Genomic DNA, 21,738 nt, shown 5'->3' with positions numbered 1-21,738 from the left:
CTAGTCGACTCGTAGAGCAATCGATGAGCTATGGAAGCCGGTATACGAGCTCATGAATCGCAAATGGTGCTGCCCAGAGCATTTAATATCCATTTCCTCTTGAGTGCATCTGTGTCTATTTTGTCTATAAATTCATCATCTTTGTCGCTCGCTATTGTCGCAAAACCATTTTCGGTGCTGACATTTGGGGGAAACGAGAAGAAGAAAAAACACACAGACCACCAAGCAAAATCTCAACCAGACGGTGCGTGTTTTGCCTACTGACGCCAACCCGTGATAGGGTAAAGTTGTCCAGAAAACGAGCCTAAGCACGACCTATTTTTACTTTACCAATGCGGCCCTCGGTCGTCACGACCCTGGTCTTCGGACTCGCCTCGGCTGCTGTCGATGGAAACTTTGAGCCGCCCGAACACGGGATTCTCGTTGAGAGAACCCTAGGCCTGAAGTCCATCTTTATGGGCATGAATATGCACAGCGGCCATGACTTCATGGGGCTCCTTGGAGCCAAAAAGACTGCAATGCTGTGCGGCGAGGCGGGCAAGTTTGATAACTTCGGCTCCTTCTGTGACACATTGGGTTTAAAGGGCATTTTGCAGAAGAAATTGGAATTCTTCATGAAGGACAAGTGCGGCGTAAGTGCTTTGCCATGAAACGCGCATCATCATTCATCGAGGCCGGGAGCCCAAGACCTAACAAACAAACAAACAGCCGCAGTTCCCTCCCCCCGGGTGGCCTCCTGGATCTGAGGGCCAACCACCACCTCCCCCTGGACCGCCTCAACCACAACAACCTCCTGCGCCGCCTCCTGGATCTGATTCTCCACCGCCTCCTCCTGCGCCGCCTCAACCACAACCTCCTACAGAGACAACAGTAATAGTTCCTCCAACTCCTCCAACTCCCCCGGGAGAAAACCCGACGGACATAGCGCCTCCCGGCCCTCCCGGCCCTCCCGGCCCTCCTGGCTCTCCTGGCTCTCCCGGCTCTCCCGGCTCTCCCGGCTCTCCTGGCTCTCCTGGCCCTCCCGGCTCTCCTGGCCCTCCCGGCTCTCCCGGCTCTCCCGGCTCTCCCGGCTCTCCCGGCTCTCCCGGCTCTCCCGGCTCTCCCGGCTCTCCCGGCTCTCCCGGCTCTCCCGGCTCTCCCGGCTCTCCCGGCTCTCCCGGCTCTCCCGGCTCTCCCGGCTCTCCCGGCTCGGCCCTCCCGGCCCTCCCGGCTCTCCCGGCTCTCCCGGCTCTCCCGGCTCTCCCGGCTCTCCTGGCTCTCCTGACTCTCCTGGCTCTCCTGACTCTCCTAACTCTTCTGACTCTCCAGACTCTCCCGACTCTCCCGACTCTCCCGACTCTCCTGACTCTCCTGACTCTCCCGGCTCTCCCGACTCTCCCGACTCTCCTAACTCTCCTGACTCTCCTGACTCTCCCGGCTCTCCCGGCTCTCCCGACTCTCCCGGCTCTCCCGGCTCTCCCGGCTCTCCTGGCTCTCCTGGCTCTCCTGGCTCTCCTAGCCCTCCCGACTCGGCCAGCCCTACCGGCCCTGCCAACCCTCCAGAGCCCCAAGGTCCCCAAGGTCCTCCTGGCTCTACACCAACCGATGGACCACCGACTACCTCTATGCCCACGGCATGCGCCACAGTCACATCCGCTTTTCCCCCATGTGCTACTGATTGCATCTCTTCGGCGGGTCCCCAGGTTGGCTGCAGTGAACAAGACTTTGGGTGCTCCTGCAAGCCCGACTCTCGGGAAAAGTTTTCCAAGCTTGTCGAAGAGTGTCTTTCGACTGCCTGTCCGTCCGAGTCCGTCGCCTCTGTCACACAAGGACTGAGCTCCGTATGCTCGTGCTTGACCAACCCTCCTGGGCCGACCGACAGTGGCATGCCTCCGCCACCTCAGCCGTGTCAGCCGGGAGAAAGTGGCGACTGCACTCAGGCGCAGCCACCAGCCACGGGCCCTGCCGGCCCTCCCGGCTCTCCCATGCCTACTGGCTCTTCTGATACGCCCGGTTCCGATTCGCCCGGTTCAGATTCGCCCGGTTCCGACTCGCCCGGTTCCGATTCGCCCGGTTCAGATTCGCCCAGTTCCGACTCGCCCGGTTCCGATTCGCCCGGTTCAGATTCACCCGGTTCCGACTCGCCCGGTTCCGACTCGCCCGGTTCGACCGATTCAGCAGAATCCCCCCCTATGTCTACTGGCTCTCCTGATAACTGGCTCTCCTGATAAGCCTGGTCTGATAAGCCTGGTTCGGATTCGGAAACCCCCCCTATGTCTCCTGGCTCTCCTGATACGCCTAGTTCGGATTCGCCCGGTTCAGATTCGCCCGGTTCGGATTCGCCTGGTTCGGATTCGCCCGGTTCAGATTCGCCCGGTTCAGATTCGCCCGGTTCCGACTCGCCCGGTTCGGATTCGCCCAGTTCGGATTCGCCTGGTTCGGATTCGCCCGGTTCAGATTCGCCCAGTTCGGATTCGCCCAGTTCGGATTCGCCCGGTTCCGACTCGCCCGGTTCGGATTCGCCCAGTTCGGATTCGCCTGGTTCGGATTCGCCCGGTTCAGATTCGCCCGGTTCAGATTCGCCCGGTTCAGATTCGCCTGGTTCGACCGATTCAGCAGAACCCCCCCCTATGCCTACTGGCTCTCCTGATTTGGATTCGCCTAGTTCCACCGATTCAGCAGTGTTTCCCCCCATGTCTACTGGTTTGGATTCGTCTGGTTTGCCCGAGTCCCCTCCTAGCACGTCTCCAGGCGCTCCCGGCTCTCCCACGTCTACTGACACTCCCAATTCATCTGGTGATTCGCCCAATTCCCCTCCTTTGCCTCCTGGCCCGAACAACCCTCCGTCTGGTGACTCCCCCGGTACGTGCACTCCGGGGGCTGGGGTTGATTGCACCGCACAGCCTTCCACTCCAGTTGTGACGGCCGCAGCAGGCGGGTTGAGTTTGGGTCTGGTTGAGGGAATTTTGGGATTTGCTGTCTGGCTCGTTCTGGCTCTGTAGAGGCGAAGAGACGGCAAGATTGTGTAATTGTCGAGTATGGCTTCAAGACCAACAAATAATGGTAACCAGTTAGTCTGCCAATACACGCTGGACGCATAGGCTGTTTAGTCGGTAGTTGAGGCCATGTTTGACAGGCCTTAGCCCTGCACGGAGAGCCTGTATTCCGTGTCGACGAATAGTCTCCAGGCCAACAAACAGTAGCTGTTGGTTAGTTTGCGAATACATCTTTAGACTGCTCAGAAAGCACGGCCCTTGCGTGCCCCCGCTGTACTAGTTAATTTGCTCTTGTTGCTCGGGCAAAGACGGCAAATGCCGTGCAAGTCCAAAGTGGTGAGAAATGCGGCTGTTGACACGACCGAGAGCTTTGCGACGCCATCGTGACGTGGCTAGTGATGGCACTCACTTGGGAAAGCGTGGCGGTGACAGCAGTGTACGATGTTCCGGCGCAATGGTGAGTTCTGTGGTGTTCAGTGAGCGGACACCCGGGCTGAATGCCAATGCATTTAGGGTAGGTGACGAGATTGTAACTAATCTGCGGCGGTGAAAAATTCGGCGGCGGTGTTGTGTCCGTGTCACGTGGGCACACGGCAAAGTCGGTGGGCTCACCAAGAGCGTCCGGCATTTCCATCGCAGCCGAATTTCCACATTCAACGTCAGTCGGCTCGGGGCTGAATCGACTGCTTGCTCTCTTGGTCTCTTGTCATTGCAAGGATTCTTCCCTCACGCTCTTTTCAGTTATGAAGAACAAGCCCGACTTGGAGGGTGACATCTCCTACATCAAGACGCCCAAGGCGGCGCCGTCTGCCTTCGAGGCGGCTGATTGCGGCATCCGCGTCACTCACGTAATTCATGCTTCTCGACTCCCCGACCAGGCCAGGTGGCTTGTGCTAACGCGCGATTACAAAGTCCCCGACGATCCACAACGCTCCGCTGCCGGCCGAGGGCGCCGGGAGCGAGAGCTTCTCCAACATTGTCCTGGGAGTCCTCCTGGTGGGCGTGCCGTACTTTCTGAGCCGCTGCGTGGGCGGTGGCCTCAAGACGACAGTCTTTTTCGGGGTCCTGACGCTCTTCCCCGTCCTCATCGCCTACTGGACCTACACGTCCAACTTTAGCCCGCGCATCAACGAGCGTGTCAAGCTGCCTGGCCGCCCGGTCGAGTCGTACGTGACCTTTAGGGATGCCGCCGACAAGGCCAGGTGGAGCGGAGCCAACAAGGTGCCCATCCAGACCTTTTCCGAAATGTACATTGACGGCAGGGCCGGTTTCAGGGGCGATGTCTTGGACGTGCTCGAGTACCGCCACGACTGGTCCAAGTTCAGCTTCACCTGGGATCTCTTCAAGTACATCCTGCTCACATTTGGCCCCGACGTCCTCTTCCACACAAAGGACCAGGACATGGAGCAGATCCGCCCCAACTACGACTCCGGAAACGACCACTACGCCTGGTTCCTCGGCCCCCGCATGATCTACACCAGCGGCATCGTCTCCGACCCAGCGCGCGAGGAGACGCTCGAGGAGCTGCAGGACAACAAAATGGCCATTGTCTGCGAGAAGCTGGAGCTCAAGCAGGGCGAGACTCTGCTGGACATTGGCTCGGGCTGGGGCACGCTGGCCAAGTTTGCCAGCGTGAACTACGGAGCAAGCGTCACGGGCATCACCATTGCCGAGAACGGGGCCGCCTGGGGCAACGACGTCCTCCGAAGCGCCGGCGTCCCTGAAGAGCAGAGCCGAATTCTCTGCATGGACTACCGCGACGCCCCCAGGAAAAAGTACAACAAGATCTCGCAGCTGGAGATGGGCGAACACGTCGGCGTCCGCAAGCTCACCGCCTTTTTCCGCCAGTGCTACGACATGCTCGAGGACGACGGCGCCATGTACGTCCAGCTCTCCGGCCTCCGCCAGGCCTGGCAGTACGAGGACTTTATCTGGGGCCTGTTCCTCAACAAGTACATCTTCCGCGGTGCCGATGCCTCGACGCCTCTGTGGAACTACGTCCGGTCTCTCGAGAGCGCCGGTTTCGAGATAAAGAGGTTCGTGAAGCCCCACTTGGCAAACATTGCCGATGCTCAAGGTCTGACCAAATGCAGCGTCGACACCGTTGGCGTGCACTACTCTGCCACTCTCTGGCGTTGGTACCGCAACTGGGTAGGAAACGCCGATGCCATCAACGCCAAGTACGGCCAACGCTGGTACCGGGTATGTATCATCTATTGTCCATGACCCCCCTCCGAGAGAAAACAAAGAAGCAGAAGAAGACGAAGGAGAAGAAGAAACGCTAACGTGGCATAGATCTGGGAGCTTTTCCTCGCTTGGTCCGTCATTGCCTCTCGCCAGGGAAGCGCCACGTGCTTCCAGATCCTCGTTGTCAAGAACCTCAACTCGGTCCACCGCATCGACGGTGTGGGATCGCAATTCGGCCTATCTGGAGCCCTGGCCGCCAGTCGTGCAGCTGGCAAGGCATCTCTTCCCAAGTAGCGTGAAAAGCAAGCTCGCCACCTATTGTTGTGGCTCGCTCGGACAGGTGCCATGCAACGGGCTTGGTCTATTTTTTTTTCTGTGCTCTTTTCGTTTCACTCTAGGCTACATAAAAGAGAAAGACGACAGGAGACAAGTATTAGACGCTGACGAATCGAGGACAAGGAAAAATATAGAGCCATTTTGTTCCCTTGGAAATTTACACATGTAACCGTCTTGGGGAGCGGCTACCTGGTGATGCAAGTTCGTTACATATAGACGGAGACGGAGACGGCGCGCAAGTGGTGCATCAGTGGCGGCGTGCGCATCGGCAACCCGAGCTACAGTGTCTCCCTCAACCACGCCTTGACCTTTTTGCCCTGCATGGTTTCTGTGTTGTCTCCTACCAGCATGTTATACACCGGGGCGACGTGGGCCTCGCGGTGGCCTATGAACAATTCGACGTTGGGTAGCGCGGCCTGGCAGTTGTCAGTAGGGGCCAGAAAGCACGGCGGGCAGTTTTGCCGGTCAAGGCGCGAGGCGAGGCGAGGCAGCAACTCACCTGCAGCTTCTCTGCCAGGTCCTCAATGGCGGGCAGCATGATTTCATTGCCGCCGCCCAGTATCAGGACTCGTTTGACGGGGAAGGCCGCCAGCCAGCTTCGCGGAGCCGTCGAGGCGCTCGTGAAGTAGTCCTTATCGGAGCCGCCCAGGAAGGCGCTGGACCAGGGCTTGTCCACGGCGGGAGTTATCAGATCGCCGCCACAGTAGATGTCCCTGTCGCCGTGGTCCTCCCCGATCAGGGTCCAGGGCGCGATGCCGACGGCGCCGGCCAGCGGCTCGCAGATGTCGAGCTCGGGTATGGCCGGGTGTCGGTGGGCGAGGTGAGACAGGACGCCCATGACGAGGTTTCCGCCTGCAGAGTCGCCGCCGATGAGCACCCGAGAGGGCCTTCGGCCGGCCTCGTCGAGGATGTAGCGCAGTGCCTCGACGGCTTGGGTGAGCTGGGTAGGGTGTGTGGCGCCCGGGGCCAGGGTGTAGGTCAGGACGAAGACTGCCAGGTCCTGGCCAGACTTTTGCGACGATGCGACGAGACTCTCGAGGAACTGGAAGTATGCCCGGTTTGCGGGCAGACAGAAGCCGCCGCCTATTTCGCCCGCACATCAGCCATTGCGTCAGGATGGAGAGAGAGCCTGGCCGGCGCGCGGCCAGGGCAAGAAGCAAAACAGGGACTCGGTGCGCGTACCATGGTACCAAATCAAGACGTTTGCCGCTTCTTTATTTCCGAGCCAGTGAGCGCGGGCACCGCCGGCACCCAGGGCCACCGTCTCGGGCTTGACCTTGGCAGAGCGCGCATACTGCAGGTACACGACCTCGGTCAAGGGCGAGATGAATCTAGTGAGGCGAGGCTAGAACGCAGAGCCGTCATGTCAAGCGAATGCGTGCGGTGCGGACAACTCACTGCAGTTGAAGGGGCGAGAGCCTGGACGTGGCTTTTCTCAAGACGGCGTACGCAATGTGAAGGTGCAGGCTGGGCGCGTCCCTCTGGCCCCGGAATAGACCCGTCAACACGGAGAGGATGCCCACCGCAACGACAGACGCAAGACCGGGAAGCAAGTCGAGCATGCCCAGGACGGACAGCTTTGCCTTTGATTTGGGGCGCATGGGGAACCGGGGAGGGGCGGGATGGGGTCCGAGACGCAACAGCTGATTGGTGCAGAGTCGGTTGTGAAGAGAGTTTTCAACCGAATTGGCTGAAAGTCAATGTCAGATAACCGCCCAAGTCAGACTGCGGCCCGACAAAACAGAGTTTTTATCCCGCAACGTTGGTCCAGTCGGCCGTTGGTTCACTTCAACCCCAAGACGTATTTCACCTCGGACGCGGCATCTCGTGTGGTTCCGCCGCTCCGTCTGGGAAGAGAACCGGCGCCGACGCGATGTGCCGTCACGGGTCGCGCTGATCAGCCTGGGGGACGCTAGTTGACGTATGCGTGTGTCCCTTTATCTCGCCGGGCCTGTGGTTCCGGTGCTTGCCAGGGCAAATCCTGTGGAAAAATTTGGCAAAGTAGGGCCGCACTAAGATCTGCGCATGGTGAGTCGAGGCCACACGCACCGACTCGTAACCACACCCCGCAAACTCTCCGTGTCCCCAGGTTGTGCTACCGGTGCGAAACTGACGACCGAGTTTCATCTTGTGCTTGTCAAGCGGGTGCACAACACGAGCGGGACATTGTTTACGTTGCGCGCCAACCCGTCCGCCGGCGTGGATGCATGGGACATCACCGCCGCATGAACCAGTGCCTTGACGCGTTAGGGGCGAGGAAACACGGCCCGTAGAGTCATTCGTGGCTGGTTTGGGATCAATTCCGGCGGTGCCTTGCCTGCTGCAACGACATGCTATCCTGCCTCAATACTCGGCTACGGTCTGCAGCTCGCAGTGAATCCGCGACCTGTGTACGCCTTGCATTTCCAAAAACACCACAAACTGCACCGCCAGTTCTCGGCCCCACATACCAAATACTCGGTGCACTCGTTGCCCAGGAACAAATCGTCCCGTTTGAGGGACAGAAAATCGAGCCGGGCGTCTTGCTGCCCCTCGCAGTCGGGCGATGCGTGGCCGCCGTGGGCGAGGCCGAGGGTTGTGCGTCTCAAGTTCTTCTTGGCCACGGCCAGTGAGTCGATTCGCGGCTGGAACGGCATGGGTCCCGGCGATGCGTTGATCCACGACACGGGCCGGCCGGGCTGCTCCTCGGCGGCAAAGTTGAGTATCGACAGCATGGGCGAGGCGCCGATGCCCGTGGAGAGAGGACGAGGGGCGCGCTCGACAGGTTCTTGGTGTCGAGGAAGACGTGTCCCGCCGGGTGGGACAGCTCGAGCGTGTCGCCGACCAGGGCGTTGTCGATGAGATGGTTCGACACGGGCACGCGTGGCGAGGGAAGGCGCGCTTCCGCCGCACCGTGATGCGGTAGTAGTCCGGGTTCGGGGCCTCTCTCAGCGCGTACTGCCCTATCTGCCTGTGCTCCTTTCCAAGGGTGGCGACGCGGACGGAGACGTACTGGCCGGGCACAAAGGGCGGCAGCGGCCCGCCGTCTCTGGGCTCCAGGTGGAACGAGAGGACGTCTTGGTCGTCGTAGACCCTGTCGACAATGCCAAACGGCCGCCAGCGCGTCCAGGACCCAAACGTCGCGTACAGCTGCTTCTCCCTGGCGATGAACATGTTTGCGAGCGCCCAGTATGCGCTGTTCCAGGCCATCTTGGCGCCCGGCGTCATGGACGGGTCCAGGACGCCGGTAAAGGCCTCCATCAGCTACGCCCCCATGGTTCTGTAGTGATGGGGCTGCACGCCCACGGAGCAGTGCTTCTGACAGACGCGCTCCATCTTGGGTATCAGCTCCTACAAGTGGCTCGCGTTGTTGGCGAACTGGATGATGAGCGAGGCCATTGCCCTCGGCTGGAGCTTGTTCTGCTGGTTGGCGGTGTTGAAGTAGCTGCGAAGCTCGGCATGTCCGCGCAGCAGGCTTTGGTAGAAGGAGGCGATGATTTCTTCGCCGCGGGCGTTGAGCGCCGGCACCGTTGCGCGAATCTCCTGGCACTGCGAGTTGGTCAGCGCCATGGCGTGCAGGCAGGGTGGTCGATGCAAGGGGGGAGATGGCCGGCCACATATCGTGGATACGATGATGGCCAGAGGGCGAGGCACGAACAACGGCCGCGAGTTTTTGTGCTTGTCCTGTGGGACCCCGAAAACAAGCAAAGCAGGGCAAATCGGGAGAGTTCAAATAAGCGTCCCCCAACATGAGCATGTCTGGAACGAAAAACCCGCGTTGCCTGTTCGGCCTGCCGCTCCCTCCACCCAGCATCTCACGATCCGCTTCCCGTTATTTCCGGTACCGAACGGGTGATTTGGGGTCTATCATTGCGTCATGACGGGAATCGGCCGATACCTGGACCAGATACCACCAGGCAACTCGCCGTTCCCTAAGTACGAGGCAGCCAAGGGCCGCGAGCGCTCCGACATGCGCCGCCATCATGTACGAGGCGCCGAAATTGACCGTCGACTGATGGCTTGTCGGGCACACCGAGCCGCGGTTGAGATGGCCGATTGGCGTCGCTCCGGTCGTCGTCCACAGCAATTTGTCGGCAGCCGTCTCTCCCTGGTTCATCGCCAACCTAGGTGTAATGGAAACGTCTTCAAAGCCCCAGGCCCGGCGTTTAAGCCTCCGGGTGCCGGTCATGTCGACGCCAAGTATGCCTTGGTTGCACCCTGAGTAAACACATCGTCGGCCTGACTGTAGAATCGTGGATGGCCAGGCCTTGATGGGCGTGGCTGTCGCGTGGTCGGCAAGATGATTGATATATTTATCCTTTACAAAAGAGCCTGGCCTTGAAAGCTTGGGATATTCCCAGCGAGCCAGCGCAAGAAGCTGGAATTGCCTCTGTTCATTTAGCTCTACTCTATGCGTCCTCTCACCCAAAGCAATCAACCCTAGCCCCAACCATGTTCGGCGGTGCGCCTGCCGACGGCCGGGCAAAGCCAATCAAACACCATAACTAGGGCAGTGTTTGACTGGACCGGAATTGGCTTCGTTCTTCTCAAGCTAATGAACAGATTTGGGCGTTAACGATTCTTGGTTCAGTCCGAGAGTCCCAGCCCCCAAGCCTCTTATATGAAAGGTCCTTGATGTTTGAAAGGTTATTGCTGCGGGTTCATGTTTGTTCTGTGGTACCGCGAGAGAGTGAAATACTCCCAACGTCAGTAGACGCGCGACTTCTGAGGGAACATGGTCTTCCAACCGCCGAGGGCCTTGATGGTGAGGTTTGTGAGCTGCTCACCTGTCAAGATCACACGTGCTCCCATTGTAGGCAGCTGATGACTTTGTCCTTGGTCATGAAGCCAAAAAACCTTGAAAGACGAGGAAGCGGCCCGTTCATGTCTGGCATTAACGCCGCACAATCCGACTGAACCTGCCCAGTTAAGCCAGAGTAGCCCGTGGGGGTTGTCTGCGCTTATACTTGCTCTTGTTATTTTTATCAGAGTTGATCAACTATATTGATAGGGATATAGCTGGTTGATGGAGAAGCAGCTTGGCTGTGGGAAACATTTCGCACGGAACTGTCCGGCACCAGGGACGCTGGATTGACAGGACAACGGGGCTTGGCAGTTGGAAACAAGAAAAAAAGAAAAACGCATCCTTGTCAGCTCCGTCCGGACCAGGATTGTCGCGTGTGCGCCATTTTACGCAACTTTATTGCATTTGTCGACATCACTTCGTATCCGCCCCGCGCATTGCCTTGAGCGCTTCAACCATGCCGAAAAGACGAGAGATGGCGGTCAAACCCCGTCTTGCCGTTCCCGCGGTCCTCTCAAGTGCTGTTTCTCGGTCTCTCGGGTGACAGCTTGCCCGTGGACACTGTCCTTGATTGGCCAGGCCGGTGACCGTTTTGAAACTCACGTCATGCGGAAGAGATGGCACCAGAAAGAGACAGACAGACACAGGGGCGGCGGCACCACGGTCTCATGGTAACGGCCAGCCATGCCGTGCATTGGCGTTGCAGGCGGCTCTGTTCCCAAGACGGCACGGCACAACCCCCCCGTGTGCAGTGGCAGCCGCGGATGAGATGTGGCGAGGGCCGGCTGTGAGTCGAAGGGTGAATCAGAAACGTGGGAGCAAAAACAAAACAAACCTTTTTCCTTGCCATGGGCTGGACGGGACTGGAATGGAGGTGAGGGGAGCATCAGGATCAATCTGGCGTGGCTCACGTTAGTATACCAATTGCATCTGGGCCAGCAAGCCTCTTTCACCATGGACACGCAAAAGCAGAAGCACGGTGGCGCCGGCGGAACTCGGGAGCGTCGTTCGAACGCAGATCTGCGAACCGGCGCCCCCCATCTGGTGTCGTGACGGCGGCGCTTGACCGGCGGCCAAGGTTTCTCAAGGGCAGCCACACTGCAACAGCAGAGGCAGAAGCGGCCTAGCACTGGCTGCGCTGAGTCTAGAAAACACCCCAAAAAGCAAGCCCATGAATCAAAGCATCATTCCAGCCAGAGCGGCTGTTGGGCGCCGACTCGGCGTTTGGGAGGCAGGGCCGGAAAGGAAGGGAAGAGAGGAGAGGAGAAACAAGACTACATACATGGTCTTGTACATGCTGGCGGCCAAGCCGGTCCCAGACTCGTGCAAGTCCCGGGCCAGACAATAGACTGGACGATATCCTCGTCCAAACTCGCAAGGCGGCGACGGCAAACAACACCCGTCGCATCACCATGGTGTCCCGGATCTGAACATCTTGCTCTTGCTCTTGCTCTTGCTCTTGCTCGTGCTCGTGCTCTTGCCTTTGCTCTTGTTCCCGCTCCCGCTCCCGCTCCCGCTCCTGCTCCGGAGCAGCCATGAGCATCGCCCGCCGCGACGACGACGACGGTCACGGGCCGCCGGCGACGCTGGACCCGTCCAAGGCGTCGTACGACCCGGACTGGCTTCTCATCATCGTCTTCATCAGCATCGCCCTGTACAACGTCGCCGAGCTCAACTTCCTCATAGCGACGACGTTCAAGAGGTTCCGCGGCCTCTACTTCTGGAGCTTCACGTGCTCGACCTGGGGCATCGCCTTCAACGCCGTCGGCTACCTCGTGCGAAGCGTCTTCCCCAGGCAGCACGGCTACCTGCACGCGACGCTCATCCTGGTCGGGTGGTGCGCCATGGTCAACGGGCAGTCGCTGGTGCTCTACTCGCGGCTGCACATCGTCATGCACCACCCGAGACGCCTGCGCCTCGTGCTGGCCATGATCCTGGCCGACGGCGTCTGGCTCAGCGTCCCCGTCGTCGTGCTCGTGTACGGAGCCAACTCGGGCGCCTCGGGGCCGTTTGAGCGGCCGTACTCGATATTCGAGAAGCTGCAGCTGACCGTCTTCTCCGTCCAGGAGGTCATCATCTCGGGCCTGTACATTGTCGAGACGACGCGGCTCCTCCGGCTGCAGCGCGGCGTGGGCTCGTCGTCGATGCGGCGCGTCATGGGGCACCTGATTGCGCTCAACGTCTTCGTCGTCGTGCTCGACGTGAGCGTGCTCTCGCTGCAGTTCACCGAGCACTACGACCTGCAGACGGCGTGGAAGGCGCTGGTGTACAGCGTCAAGCTCAAGTGCGAGTTCAGCGTGCTGAACCGCCTGGTCGAGTTCTCGCAGCATCTGCGAGCCGGCCGCCACGTGTCGTCGGTGCACTACGACGCCTCCACCGACGTGGCCCTGGAGCGGTACCTGCGGAACGCGTCGCAGGCCCCTGCCGGAGCCGCCTACAGCATGCAGGTCACGGCGGAGCGGCCGTGCGAGACGAGCCCTCCGGAGATTGTCAAGACCACGGCCGTGACGGTGAGCCGCAGCGGGCCGTCCGCGCCGCCGACTCGCCCGTCAACCGCGGCCGAGAGCTCCGTAGCAGCCGACAGCTCCGCGGCGGCCTGTGCGCCCGGCGACGCGACGGACGACGCCGACAACACCGCCGACGCCGACGCCGACGCCAGCGGCACAACGTCGCTGTCGTCCGAGGCACGCCTGGCGCGGCCGTGAGAGCCCAGAATGCGCCCCAAGGGACTGGTCACGTGCCTCGTGCCTCGTGCCTCGTGCCTTGTGCCTCGTGTCCCCTTGCCGACGCCAGAGTTGCCGGTGACACCCGAAAGCGTCAGCCCGATGCGGCGGTTCCAAGGCCGGCCGCCAGCCTGCCGTACTCTCGTGTCAGCCCAGCCTGCATATACTCTTGCCCACCCTGCGTCTGCGGGCGTAGGTTCCCGTGGCCCCTCGCCCGCTGCCAATATCCACGCACGCACATGCACCTATATATATACACATACATGCGTACGGAGTACATGCTCCACGCCCAGCCCACGGCGCCACCGCGGACGGTCCCGTCCCTGCTGCATTGGCTCGTTGGTGCCGGCTCGCTACCTTGGACTATTCGGGACTGACGAGTGTCAAGAGGCATTGGAGGGGGTTAATGTCGGTGTGGACTCTACTCGGTCAGCTCCTCCCACTAAGCCTCTTGGATGGCGAGTTAAAAAGACGTCGCCTGGTCGTGATTAGGCGGTGGGCCAGCCGGCGAGACAAACCTGCACATTGGCGGGGTTGGAAAGACTAAATCAGGCACGCGCTGATGCAGCTGGGTGAGTAACTTATGACTTGATGAAAAAGGGAACGCCGGCGAGTTGCCATGAGAAATCCGGCGTCGTGCCTGCGCCAGGAACTCTGCCGAAACCACCACGGACGGGGCCGCACGTCGTTGAACTTTTTTATGTATATATATGTTTAATTTTCCCTTTTCCCTCGCCGTCTGGGTCTCGCCCCCCCCCCTTTCTTGTTTTGTTTTGACAGAGAGCTTCCACATCATGTCTCTGGTCAGCGTGAGCCTGTTGGCCGCGGCCACCAACGCCAACTACTTTGCCTCGCTGGCCCCCGGCAGCAACCCGTCGACGCCGGCCATCTCGTTGCGGTCGTACCACCCCGACTTTGAGAGCGTCATCGACAGCGAAGCCAGTGCCCGAAAGGTACGGGACCTGTCCGAGGAGGCGTTCCACGAAGCGGGCGTCTACAACCCCGGAGACAACTCGCTGTACATCACGTCCAACTTCAGGCGCGTCGGGGAGCGCATCCCCATCACGGTCGTGAGCCTGGATTCGGACGACTACCCTTCCTACAGCACGCAGTTGCCCGGCCTGATGATGGCCAACGGCGGCACGACGTATCGCCCCCCGGCGACAGCGCCAGCGCCAGCACCACGCCACAACGTGACGGAGACGGCGACGACGACGAAAACGACGACGCGGACGGCGGTGCAAGTGTACTGCGACCAGGGCGACTTTGAGCACTACTCGCAGCTGGTGGCCGTGGATCCCAACACCAACGAGTCGACGCCGCTGCTGACCAACTTCCTCGGACGCAACTTTTCCTCGCTCAACGACGTGCGCCAACACCCGCAAACGGGCGACCTGTGGTTCACCGACGCGGACTACGGCTACTTCCAGGGCTTCCGGCCGCAGCCGTCGCAGCCAAAGCAGGTGTACCGCTTCGAGCCGGCCACGGGCGTGGTGCAGGTCGTGGCCGACGGCTTCGTGCAGCCAAACGGGCTCGAGTTCTCGCCCGACCTCTCGACGCTGTACGTCTCCGACACGGGCAGCCAGCAGGCCGCGCGGGCGCCCACGCAGCCGTCGACAATTTACGCCTACGACGTCGTCGACGGGGGCAGGCGCCTCGCCAACCGGCGGACGTTTGCGTACGCCGACACGGGCTTCCCCGACGGCCTGCACTGCGACACGCGCGGCAACGTCTGGGCCGCGTGCGGCGACGGCGTGCACGTCTGGAACCCCCGCGGCGTCTTGCTGGGCAAGATCCACGTCGGCGAGACGAGCAACAACCTGGCCTTTGTGCCGGGCAAGGTCTTTGTCTTTTCCAACCGCCGCCTTTGGGTCGTCGAGGGCATCAAGGCCCAGGGGAGGGAGGTGTGCCGGGACTTTGGGGTGGGCTGCCATGGCTAGGGGCGCGTGTTCCTGCCGGTCCTGTTTGTTCCGCCGCCGCAAACCTGCTCGCGTCGGGGTGGATTTTGAGAGCCGCCTGTCGGATTCCGGAGCAGCTCAGCTCCATGCCTGGCCGGACCTATCTATACTGCCTGTCTGTAAAAACATGTATCGCAGGTTGTCAAAGTGTTGCCATGCTAGCCGTGCCGTGAGTCGTGATGCCGTGACGTAACAGGGGGGGGGCAGGGGGTAGTCGAACCTCCGGCCGGGCTCGTGTGCAAATCTTGCACACTCAGAAGCCGCAACGGACGGACGGGCGGGTTGGTGGTTGGTTTCGTCCTGAAACGATGCTTGGGGCCGGGCCTGGGGCCGGCGGGTGACGTGACATTCGAGATGGGTTGGCGGGGCGGCGCCGGCAAGAGTTGCGAGACGGTGGAGGCGAACCGACGACATCTGCGGCGACGAGCAACAGGCAGCGGGCTGGTGAGAAGGGAACGGTCAAAAGGGAGACCGTCCGCGACCAGACGGGACGCACGAGACGGCCGGCGATGGAGCGAGCGGCCTGCTAGAAATAGCTACAGAATACGGGTGACGATAAGGCAGGGCTGCGCGGTCGCCCTGGCCAGAGTCGCCATGTTGATTGGTTGGCTGGTTGGTTGGTTGGTTGCGCAGACAATGCCATTGGACTCGGCTAATTGGTCGGTCGGTCGGTCGGTCGGTTGGTTGGTTGGTTGGTTGTCGTGATGAAACTGCGGGGCTCTGGGTTGCGTGTCTTTGTCACCTCCCGCCCTCTGCGCGCGACCCCCCATTCCATTCCCCCGCACGCAGCGCTTTTGCACAGACCGAAATCCCGGCTGCTCAAACTCAATCTGCGGCTACGGGCTAGTCGGGATACGATGGACAAATGACGGCGCACGGAACCGCGCACCCCAAGTCTCCCCACACAACCCCTCGTTCCAATCTCCATCGAAATCTCCGTCCGCGACGGCTTCCCCAACAATCAGGTCCAATGATGCGCATCGAGTGCCCCCCCCCGTCCAATCGCAAGCTTCTCCGTATCTTTGGCGTCTTGGTCAATCAGTCAATCACGTTTAGCGAGCCTCGGCCCTCCTCCGTATGCACATGCTTTTGTGCTTTGTCGGTTGCCGATTGTTATAAATCTCGTGCCGGCTTCTTGGTCTCGCGAGCCCAAGGGCGCGGTAGTTGCATTCTCTGGGCAGACGCCAATTGCTTGTCTTTGTGAACTCTGTGACTCTGTAAGTTCCACTGCGGTGTCCTGTCCTGTTTTGGCGGAGAGAAGCAAAACAAAGGGGCAAGGTTTTGCCGACAACCACGAAAATACCCAACATCACGCGGACTCGCCCCTGGCGAAACCACACCACACCCGGCTTGAGCACTCCCACCACGCAATCCGTCTTTTTCCTCCATCCGCCCGTCTCGCGTGGGCGTCGTGTCTTGCCCAGAGCTTGGTGCTAACCACGGCCGACTTAGATCCCGCGTGCAACGTCGACTACCACTTCTCTACCCGTTGGCATACTTTGCTCGATTTTTTTACATCACCACATAGACATGGACACGGTGGCGTCCCCCGTCGCTGACGGCCACGTCGGCAACCTGACAGCCGAGCAGGAGACCAAGCTCCGCGAGCTCTGGCAGACCGTCTTCAGGCTCTACGACGTTCTCCAGGAGCACAGCCAGAAACGGGCCGCCGCCCCGGCGCCGCCCCCCGTGGATTCGCCTAAAAAGTCTCGCCTCGGGCTGTTTGGGGGGTGGAAGGCGGCCGAGGCGCCGGCCAGCCCGGCGCTCCCCGAGGAGGCGCTCAAGCTCATCGCCTGCGACGAGGAGGACAAGTTTGGCCTGGTCAAGCAGTTCCAGCAAGTCATCGCGACGCAGACGCCCGAGTCGCTCCGGGCCATGGTCCTCGGGTCGCTCAAGCACGAGCACCCCGACGCCCTGGCGCTGCGGTTCCTGCGGGCGCGCAAGTGGGACGTCAACCGCGCCCTGGTCATGATGTTCTCGGCCATGAACTGGAGGTACAGCGAGGCCAAGGTCGACGCCGACATCCTGGCCAACGGCGAGGAGGTGCTCGTCGGCGACGAGGAGACGGGCGCCGTCAAGCCCAAGGCCCTGGCGCGCGACTTTATGAGGCAGATCCGCACCGGCAAGAGCTTCATCCACGGCACCGACCGGGCGGACCGGCCCATCAGCTACGTGCGGGTGCGGCTGCACCGGGCGTCGGACCAGTCGGTCGAGAGCCTCGAGCGCTACACGACCTACCTCATCGAGACGGCGCGCCTCGCGCTGGCGCCCCCGGTCGAGACGGCCACGCTGGTGTTTGACCTGACGGGCTTTACCCTGGCCAACATGGACTACGTTCCCGTCAAGTTCATCATCAAGTGCTTCGAGGCAAACTACCCCGAGTCGCTCGGCGCCATTCTCATCCACAACTCCCCCTGGGTCTTCAAGGGTAAGTGGCGCGCCGGGATCAGAGATGGGACGTCGCCGAGCCAAGGCGCATGCATGGCAAGCTAACACGGACGAAAACAGGCATCTGGAAAGTCATCTCCGCGTGGCTCGACCCCGTCGTCGCCGGCAAGGTGCACTTCACCTACGGCCGCAAGGACCTGGAAACCTTCATCCACCCGTCGCAGATCATCAAGGAGCTCGGGGGCGACGAGGACTGGGAATACATGTACGAGGAGCCGGTGCCGGGCGAGAACGAGGCCATGAAGGACACGGCGGCGCGCGACGCGCTCCAAAAGACCCGCGAGGACATTGCGCGCGACTTTGAGGCGACGACGAAGCAGTGGATCGAGCATCCGGCCGGCCCCGAGGCGGCCGAGCTCATGGCCAAGAGGGACAAGATTGCCGCGCAGCTCCGCGACAACTTCTGGAAGCTCGACAAGTACGTGCGGTGCCGGTCGCTGTACGACCGCCAGGGCAACATCCGCCCGGGCCAAAACGCCGTCTGGTACCCCGAGGCCGCCGAGAAGAACGCCATGGGCGGCGCCGTCCCCAACGGCACCATTGAGCAGATCGAAAACGCCCCCTTCAAGGTCGCCGCCGAGGTTGCGGCCTAGATGGCGGCATGTGAGTCGCGACTGTACAACAACGACGGGGCCCAGTTCAGCGACGGCATGGCATTATGACTAGACATGGAGATGGGGGGTAAAAAAAAAAAAAGAAGCCGTCTCTCTTTGAAACACGCTGGGCGGTTATTTTTGTTTTGTTTTCGTTTGTTTGTTTGCTCGTGTCAACGGTCAATATCTACTTTGCAACTTTGCTCGTGCGTGTCAGTGGTTTTTTTTTTGTTTTTTTTTTATTTTATTTTTTTTTTCACGCGGGCATCTCGGCACCTCAGAGCAGTAGGTGTGTCATCCATCGTCTATAGTATACCTTATTCCCACCTCCAAGCGCGTCGCTGTTGTGCCCTGGCGGTCCAGGACATGCTGCCTACCCCCGAGTCAGATGGACCGCAGCCCCTGTCCTTCAAGGGTCCTCGGACTGAACACGTGGTGACCGGCGGCTTTGTTTCGCGTCAAGGACGGCCGATCACTCCCGGCGTGTCAACGTGTCAACTCGCGGCACGCCTTGCCGGTGGCAAGACAGTCGCGGCCGGACTCGGCAGTCTGAGCAGCAACGACGACTCTGCCGGAACAGCTGAGAGGCCGGAGCGTGGCGGGGGTATGTCGTTGAGGATGGCTAAATATCTGGTTCGCCCGCGTTTAGGATAGACGAATTCGTCGGCGTGTGTTTAGACGACACGTTCAGTGGGCCGTGTTTAGAAGGCATGTTCGTTGAGCCGTGTCTAGAATACTTTATTGAGACGCATGTAGGATGCATCCTTGTTGAGCTGCGTTTAGCACAACCCGTCCAGTTGCCCGAGCACGCGCCGCGAGAAACCAAGACCACCCGGAACGACCGGTTCAAATGTTGACAAGGGCGGGCCTGTCCGCCACGGAGCCGACGACGGAGTCGGATTCCCGTCGGGTCAGCGCGGCGGTCTTGCTGTTTCGTTTACGACACTGAGTGCTGTGCGATGCGTCGAGTCGTCGAGCAACTGCAGGTGACGACGGCTCGCGAAAGCAGGAGAACCACGCCAGAACGTGTCCCTTTTCTGTGCCAACATCCAACATGTGCTCTGCTCTCTTGGCACGGGCTGCGTCCTGCCAGGGCAACAAACCCGCTGCTGACAAAATGGTGCGCCTTGACTTGACTCGGGCCTCGTCGTCTGGTCTCGGGTGCTGGTCCTTGTCCGGCTGCTTTCGCATGTCCGGCATCGCATTCTCCGCACACACATGAATGGCGTCTGCTCCAAGAGACCCAAGGGACCCAACTCTGGCCAATCCTCGACACGGGTCGTTGCCATGACTAAATCCTCGAAATAAGCCAGTGCTAGTCCTGTCTGCTCCGTATCGGAATGCGGATCCGTCGCCCCTGGACGTGGACCCTATGGGGACCTGCGAGCAGACTTTTTCAGGATTCTCACCCCGGGGGGGGGAAGGGGGGGGACGTCCGTGTCGGGGTCGGGATAAGGAGAGTCGAGTCGCACTGCGGCCGCAAACGAAGCGAGTTCTGGCCGTCGTCGGAGAGAGGGAGAGACGACAGAGAGACGACAGAGAGAGCGACGGCAACACCGCCGCCGCCGCCGCCGCCAACATGAAAGCAGCACTCCTCGCCCAGACGCAGCCCGGTCGACTCGTCCATGCTCGTGGCCACGGCGGACGAAAAAAGACGGGCGACCCCCGGGTGGTGGTTTAATCTATGCGCCTGCGCGCCCACCCCCTGCGATTTCGTTATCTTTTCGCCATGGAGACTCCATGACTCGGCTTTCGACGGCTCTTTGGGAAAATTTCCTCACGCCCGCCTTGAGATGGCAGCAGGCAGGCAGGCAGGCAGGCAGGCAGGCAGGCAGGCAGGCAGGGAGGGAGGGAGGGACGCCTGGCTGGCGGCCAAGGACAAAAGCAAACCATGTGTCAGGTCTGCGTTTGCGGACAAAGCTGCTCCTCTCGTCAACAGCGAACACAGGCCTCAGCATCCCGATCCATCGTGGCCATGGCTAAGCAAATCTCCAGCGCCGGCGTCAAGGCCGCAGGGCCAGGGCCAGAGCCAGAGGCGTCCCGCGACGTGGGCAAGGCGGCGGCCGCGACGATGATGGCCGGGCCGCTCGCGGGCGGCGACCACGACATGGTGGGCGAGACGAGCGAGGAGATGGACCAGGAGCGGCTCAAGCAGATCGCGGCGGCGGGCAACGCGCACTTCCACCGGCTGGGATGGAAGCGGCTGGCCGTGGTGACCATCGTCGAGGCCGTGGCCCTGGGGGCGCTCAGCCTGCCGGCGGCCTTCCACACGCTGGGCATGCTGGCGGGCGTGGTGCTGACGGTGACGCTCGGCTTCGTCGCCATCTTCACGAGCTGGCTCGTCGGCCAGGTCAAGCTGAGGCACCCCGAGGCGGCCAGCTACGCCGACGCCGGCAGGCTGCTGCTGGGCCGGCTCGGCTACGAGGTCTTTGGCGCCGCGCTGGTGCTCGAGCTCGTCATGGTGGTCGGCTCGCACGCGCTCACGGGCAGCATCGCCCTGGGCAGCCTCGCCGGCGGCGGCGGCCGCGTCTGCTCCATCGTCTTCTCGGCCGTGTCGGCCGTCGTGCTGCTCCTCCTGGCCCTGCCGCCGTCCTTCAGCGAGGTGGCCATCCTGGGCTACGTCGACTTTGCCTCCATCGTGGCCGCCGTGGGCGTCACCGTCGTCGCCACCGGCGTCCAGGCCGCCGACGGCCCCGGCGGTCTCGCGGCCGTCGCCTGGTCGGCCTGGCCCAAGGACGGCGTCGGCTTCTCGCAGGCCTTTGTGGCCGTCAGCAACATCATCTTCGCCTTCAGCTTCGCCATCGGCCAGTTCTCCTTCATGGACGAGATGCACACGCCCGCCGACTACATGAAGTCCATCTGGGCCTCGGGCCTGATCCAGATCGCCATCTACACCCTCACCGGCGCCCTGTGCTACGCCTTTGTCGGGCCCTCGGTCCAGTCGCCCGCCCTGCTCTCGGCCGGGCCCCTCGTCTCCAGGATCGCCTTCGGCGTCGCCCTGCCCGTCATCTTCATCTCGGGCTCCATCAACTCGACCGTCGCGCTGCGCTACATCCACGGCCGCATCTTCCGCGGCTCGGTCCTGCGCTACGTCAAGACGCCCGCCGGCTGGGCCACCTGGATCGGCCTCGTCGCCGTCTTCACCCTCTTCGCCTGGGTCATCGCCGAGGCCATCCCCATCTTCTCCGACCTGCTCTCGCTGGCCTCGGCCCTCTTCGTCTCCGGCTTCTCCTTCTGGATCCCCGCCATCATGTGGTTCAGGCTGCTCTGCAGGGGCAAGTGGTACGCCGGCGGCAACCTGCTCATCAGCCTCGGCAGCATCCTGGCCTTTGTCATTGGCGCCGTCACCCTCGTCGCCGGCACCTACTCGACCATTGTGGACATTGTAAGTCGTCAAGTCAAGACTGGAGCGGCGCCGGAGACCGGGCCAAGTGGACTAACCATGTGTCGCTTTTGCAGATCAAGGAGACGAGTGACGGCTCAGCCCACAGGCCCTTTGCCTGCCGATCAAGTTAGGGGAACGCGCACACGCACACGGATGTACATCGTGTTTAGACTGTTGCGTTGACTGTAGAAAATAAAGCCGGCATTTCCGTGTCTGTCCTCTTCCCTCCCCTGTTGACGGCCCCCCCGAACCCCTGCGTAGTTGTGCCCATCGTCCATGTGCCGTAGGGGGCTGCCATCGCAAAGTCGACCCGCCAGCTTCATAAATACTACATGCCCCGGCACAAGGTC

At 61.2% G+C, this 21,738-nt stretch overlaps 11 protein-coding genes across 11 annotated transcripts; 7 read left to right on the top strand and 4 right to left on the bottom strand.

The window, feature by feature from the left end:
* Positions 1–332: 332 nt before the first annotated feature.
* On the top strand, positions 333–2,629 carry MAM_04990 (collagen precursor; the record flags this gene model as incomplete). Its single annotated transcript, XM_040823788.1, has 4 exons — positions 333–632; positions 709–1,560; positions 1,722–2,173; positions 2,362–2,629. The coding sequence occupies 4 exons, from the start codon at positions 333–335 to the stop codon at positions 2,627–2,629; spliced, it is 1,872 nt and encodes a 623-aa protein (XP_040678459.1).
* A 1,089-nt stretch (positions 2,630–3,718) lies between these two features.
* On the top strand, positions 3,719–5,456 carry MAM_04989 (Cyclopropane-fatty-acyl-phospholipid/mycolic acid synthase; the record flags this gene model as incomplete). Its single annotated transcript, XM_040823787.1, has 3 exons — positions 3,719–3,823; positions 3,888–5,177; positions 5,271–5,456. 3 exons carry the CDS (start codon positions 3,719–3,721, stop codon positions 5,454–5,456), a joined length of 1,581 nt encoding a protein of 526 aa, XP_040678458.1.
* A 320-nt stretch (positions 5,457–5,776) lies between these two features.
* On the bottom strand, positions 5,777–7,099 carry MAM_04988 (Alpha/beta hydrolase fold-3; the record flags this gene model as incomplete). Its single annotated transcript, XM_040823786.1, has 4 exons — positions 5,777–5,914; positions 5,998–6,581; positions 6,681–6,829; positions 6,897–7,099. The coding sequence occupies 4 exons, from the start codon at positions 7,097–7,099 to the stop codon at positions 5,777–5,779; spliced, it is 1,074 nt and encodes a 357-aa protein (XP_040678457.1).
* A 742-nt stretch (positions 7,100–7,841) lies between these two features.
* Positions 7,842–8,738, bottom strand: MAM_04987 (flavohemoprotein; the record flags this gene model as incomplete). The annotated part of the gene is made up of 3 exons (XM_040823785.1): positions 7,842–7,859; positions 7,949–8,254; positions 8,391–8,738. 3 exons carry the CDS (start codon positions 8,736–8,738, stop codon positions 7,842–7,844), a joined length of 672 nt encoding a protein of 223 aa, XP_040678456.1.
* Positions 8,739–8,828: 90 nt separating this feature from the next.
* On the bottom strand, positions 8,829–9,047 carry MAM_04986 (flavohemoprotein; the record flags this gene model as incomplete). Its single annotated transcript, XM_040823784.1, has 1 exon — positions 8,829–9,047. One exon carries the CDS (start codon positions 9,045–9,047, stop codon positions 8,829–8,831), a length of 219 nt encoding a protein of 72 aa, XP_040678455.1.
* Positions 9,048–9,354: 307 nt separating this feature from the next.
* On the top strand, positions 9,355–9,699 carry MAM_04985 (uncharacterized protein; the record flags this gene model as incomplete). Its single annotated transcript, XM_040823783.1, has 1 exon — positions 9,355–9,699. The coding sequence occupies one exon, from the start codon at positions 9,355–9,357 to the stop codon at positions 9,697–9,699; it is 345 nt and encodes a 114-aa protein (XP_040678454.1).
* A 2,117-nt stretch (positions 9,700–11,816) lies between these two features.
* On the top strand, positions 11,817–12,986 carry MAM_04984 (uncharacterized protein; the record flags this gene model as incomplete). Its single annotated transcript, XM_040823782.1, has 1 exon — positions 11,817–12,986. One exon carries the CDS (start codon positions 11,817–11,819, stop codon positions 12,984–12,986), a length of 1,170 nt encoding a protein of 389 aa, XP_040678453.1.
* An 812-nt stretch (positions 12,987–13,798) lies between these two features.
* MAM_04983 (lactonohydrolase) lies at positions 13,799–14,944 on the top strand (the record flags this gene model as incomplete). The annotated part of the gene is made up of 1 exon (XM_040823781.1): positions 13,799–14,944. One exon carries the CDS (start codon positions 13,799–13,801, stop codon positions 14,942–14,944), a length of 1,146 nt encoding a protein of 381 aa, XP_040678452.1.
* Positions 14,945–16,492: 1,548 nt separating this feature from the next.
* MAM_04982 (CRAL/TRIO domain protein) lies at positions 16,493–18,003 on the top strand (the record flags this gene model as incomplete). Its single annotated transcript, XM_040823780.1, has 2 exons — positions 16,493–17,390; positions 17,471–18,003. The coding sequence occupies 2 exons, from the start codon at positions 16,493–16,495 to the stop codon at positions 18,001–18,003; spliced, it is 1,431 nt and encodes a 476-aa protein (XP_040678451.1).
* Positions 18,004–18,849: 846 nt separating this feature from the next.
* On the bottom strand, positions 18,850–19,194 carry MAM_04981 (uncharacterized protein; the record flags this gene model as incomplete). The annotated part of the gene is made up of 1 exon (XM_040823779.1): positions 18,850–19,194. One exon carries the CDS (start codon positions 19,192–19,194, stop codon positions 18,850–18,852), a length of 345 nt encoding a protein of 114 aa, XP_040678450.1.
* A 784-nt stretch (positions 19,195–19,978) lies between these two features.
* On the top strand, positions 19,979–21,519 carry MAM_04980 (Amino acid transporter, transmembrane; the record flags this gene model as incomplete). The annotated part of the gene is made up of 2 exons (XM_040823778.1): positions 19,979–21,388; positions 21,463–21,519. 2 exons carry the CDS (start codon positions 19,979–19,981, stop codon positions 21,517–21,519), a joined length of 1,467 nt encoding a protein of 488 aa, XP_040678449.1.
* Between the last annotated feature and the right edge of the window lie 219 nt (positions 21,520–21,738).

This window comes from Metarhizium album (assembly GCF_000804445.1).
Source record: "Metarhizium album ARSEF 1941 chromosome Unknown scaffold_11, whole genome shotgun sequence".
In the NCBI taxonomy this organism is placed as follows: Eukaryota; Fungi; Ascomycota; class Sordariomycetes; order Hypocreales; family Clavicipitaceae; genus Metarhizium; species Metarhizium album.
Note: the sequence above shows the minus strand (reverse complement) of the source record. Positions and strands in the feature narration are given on the sequence as shown.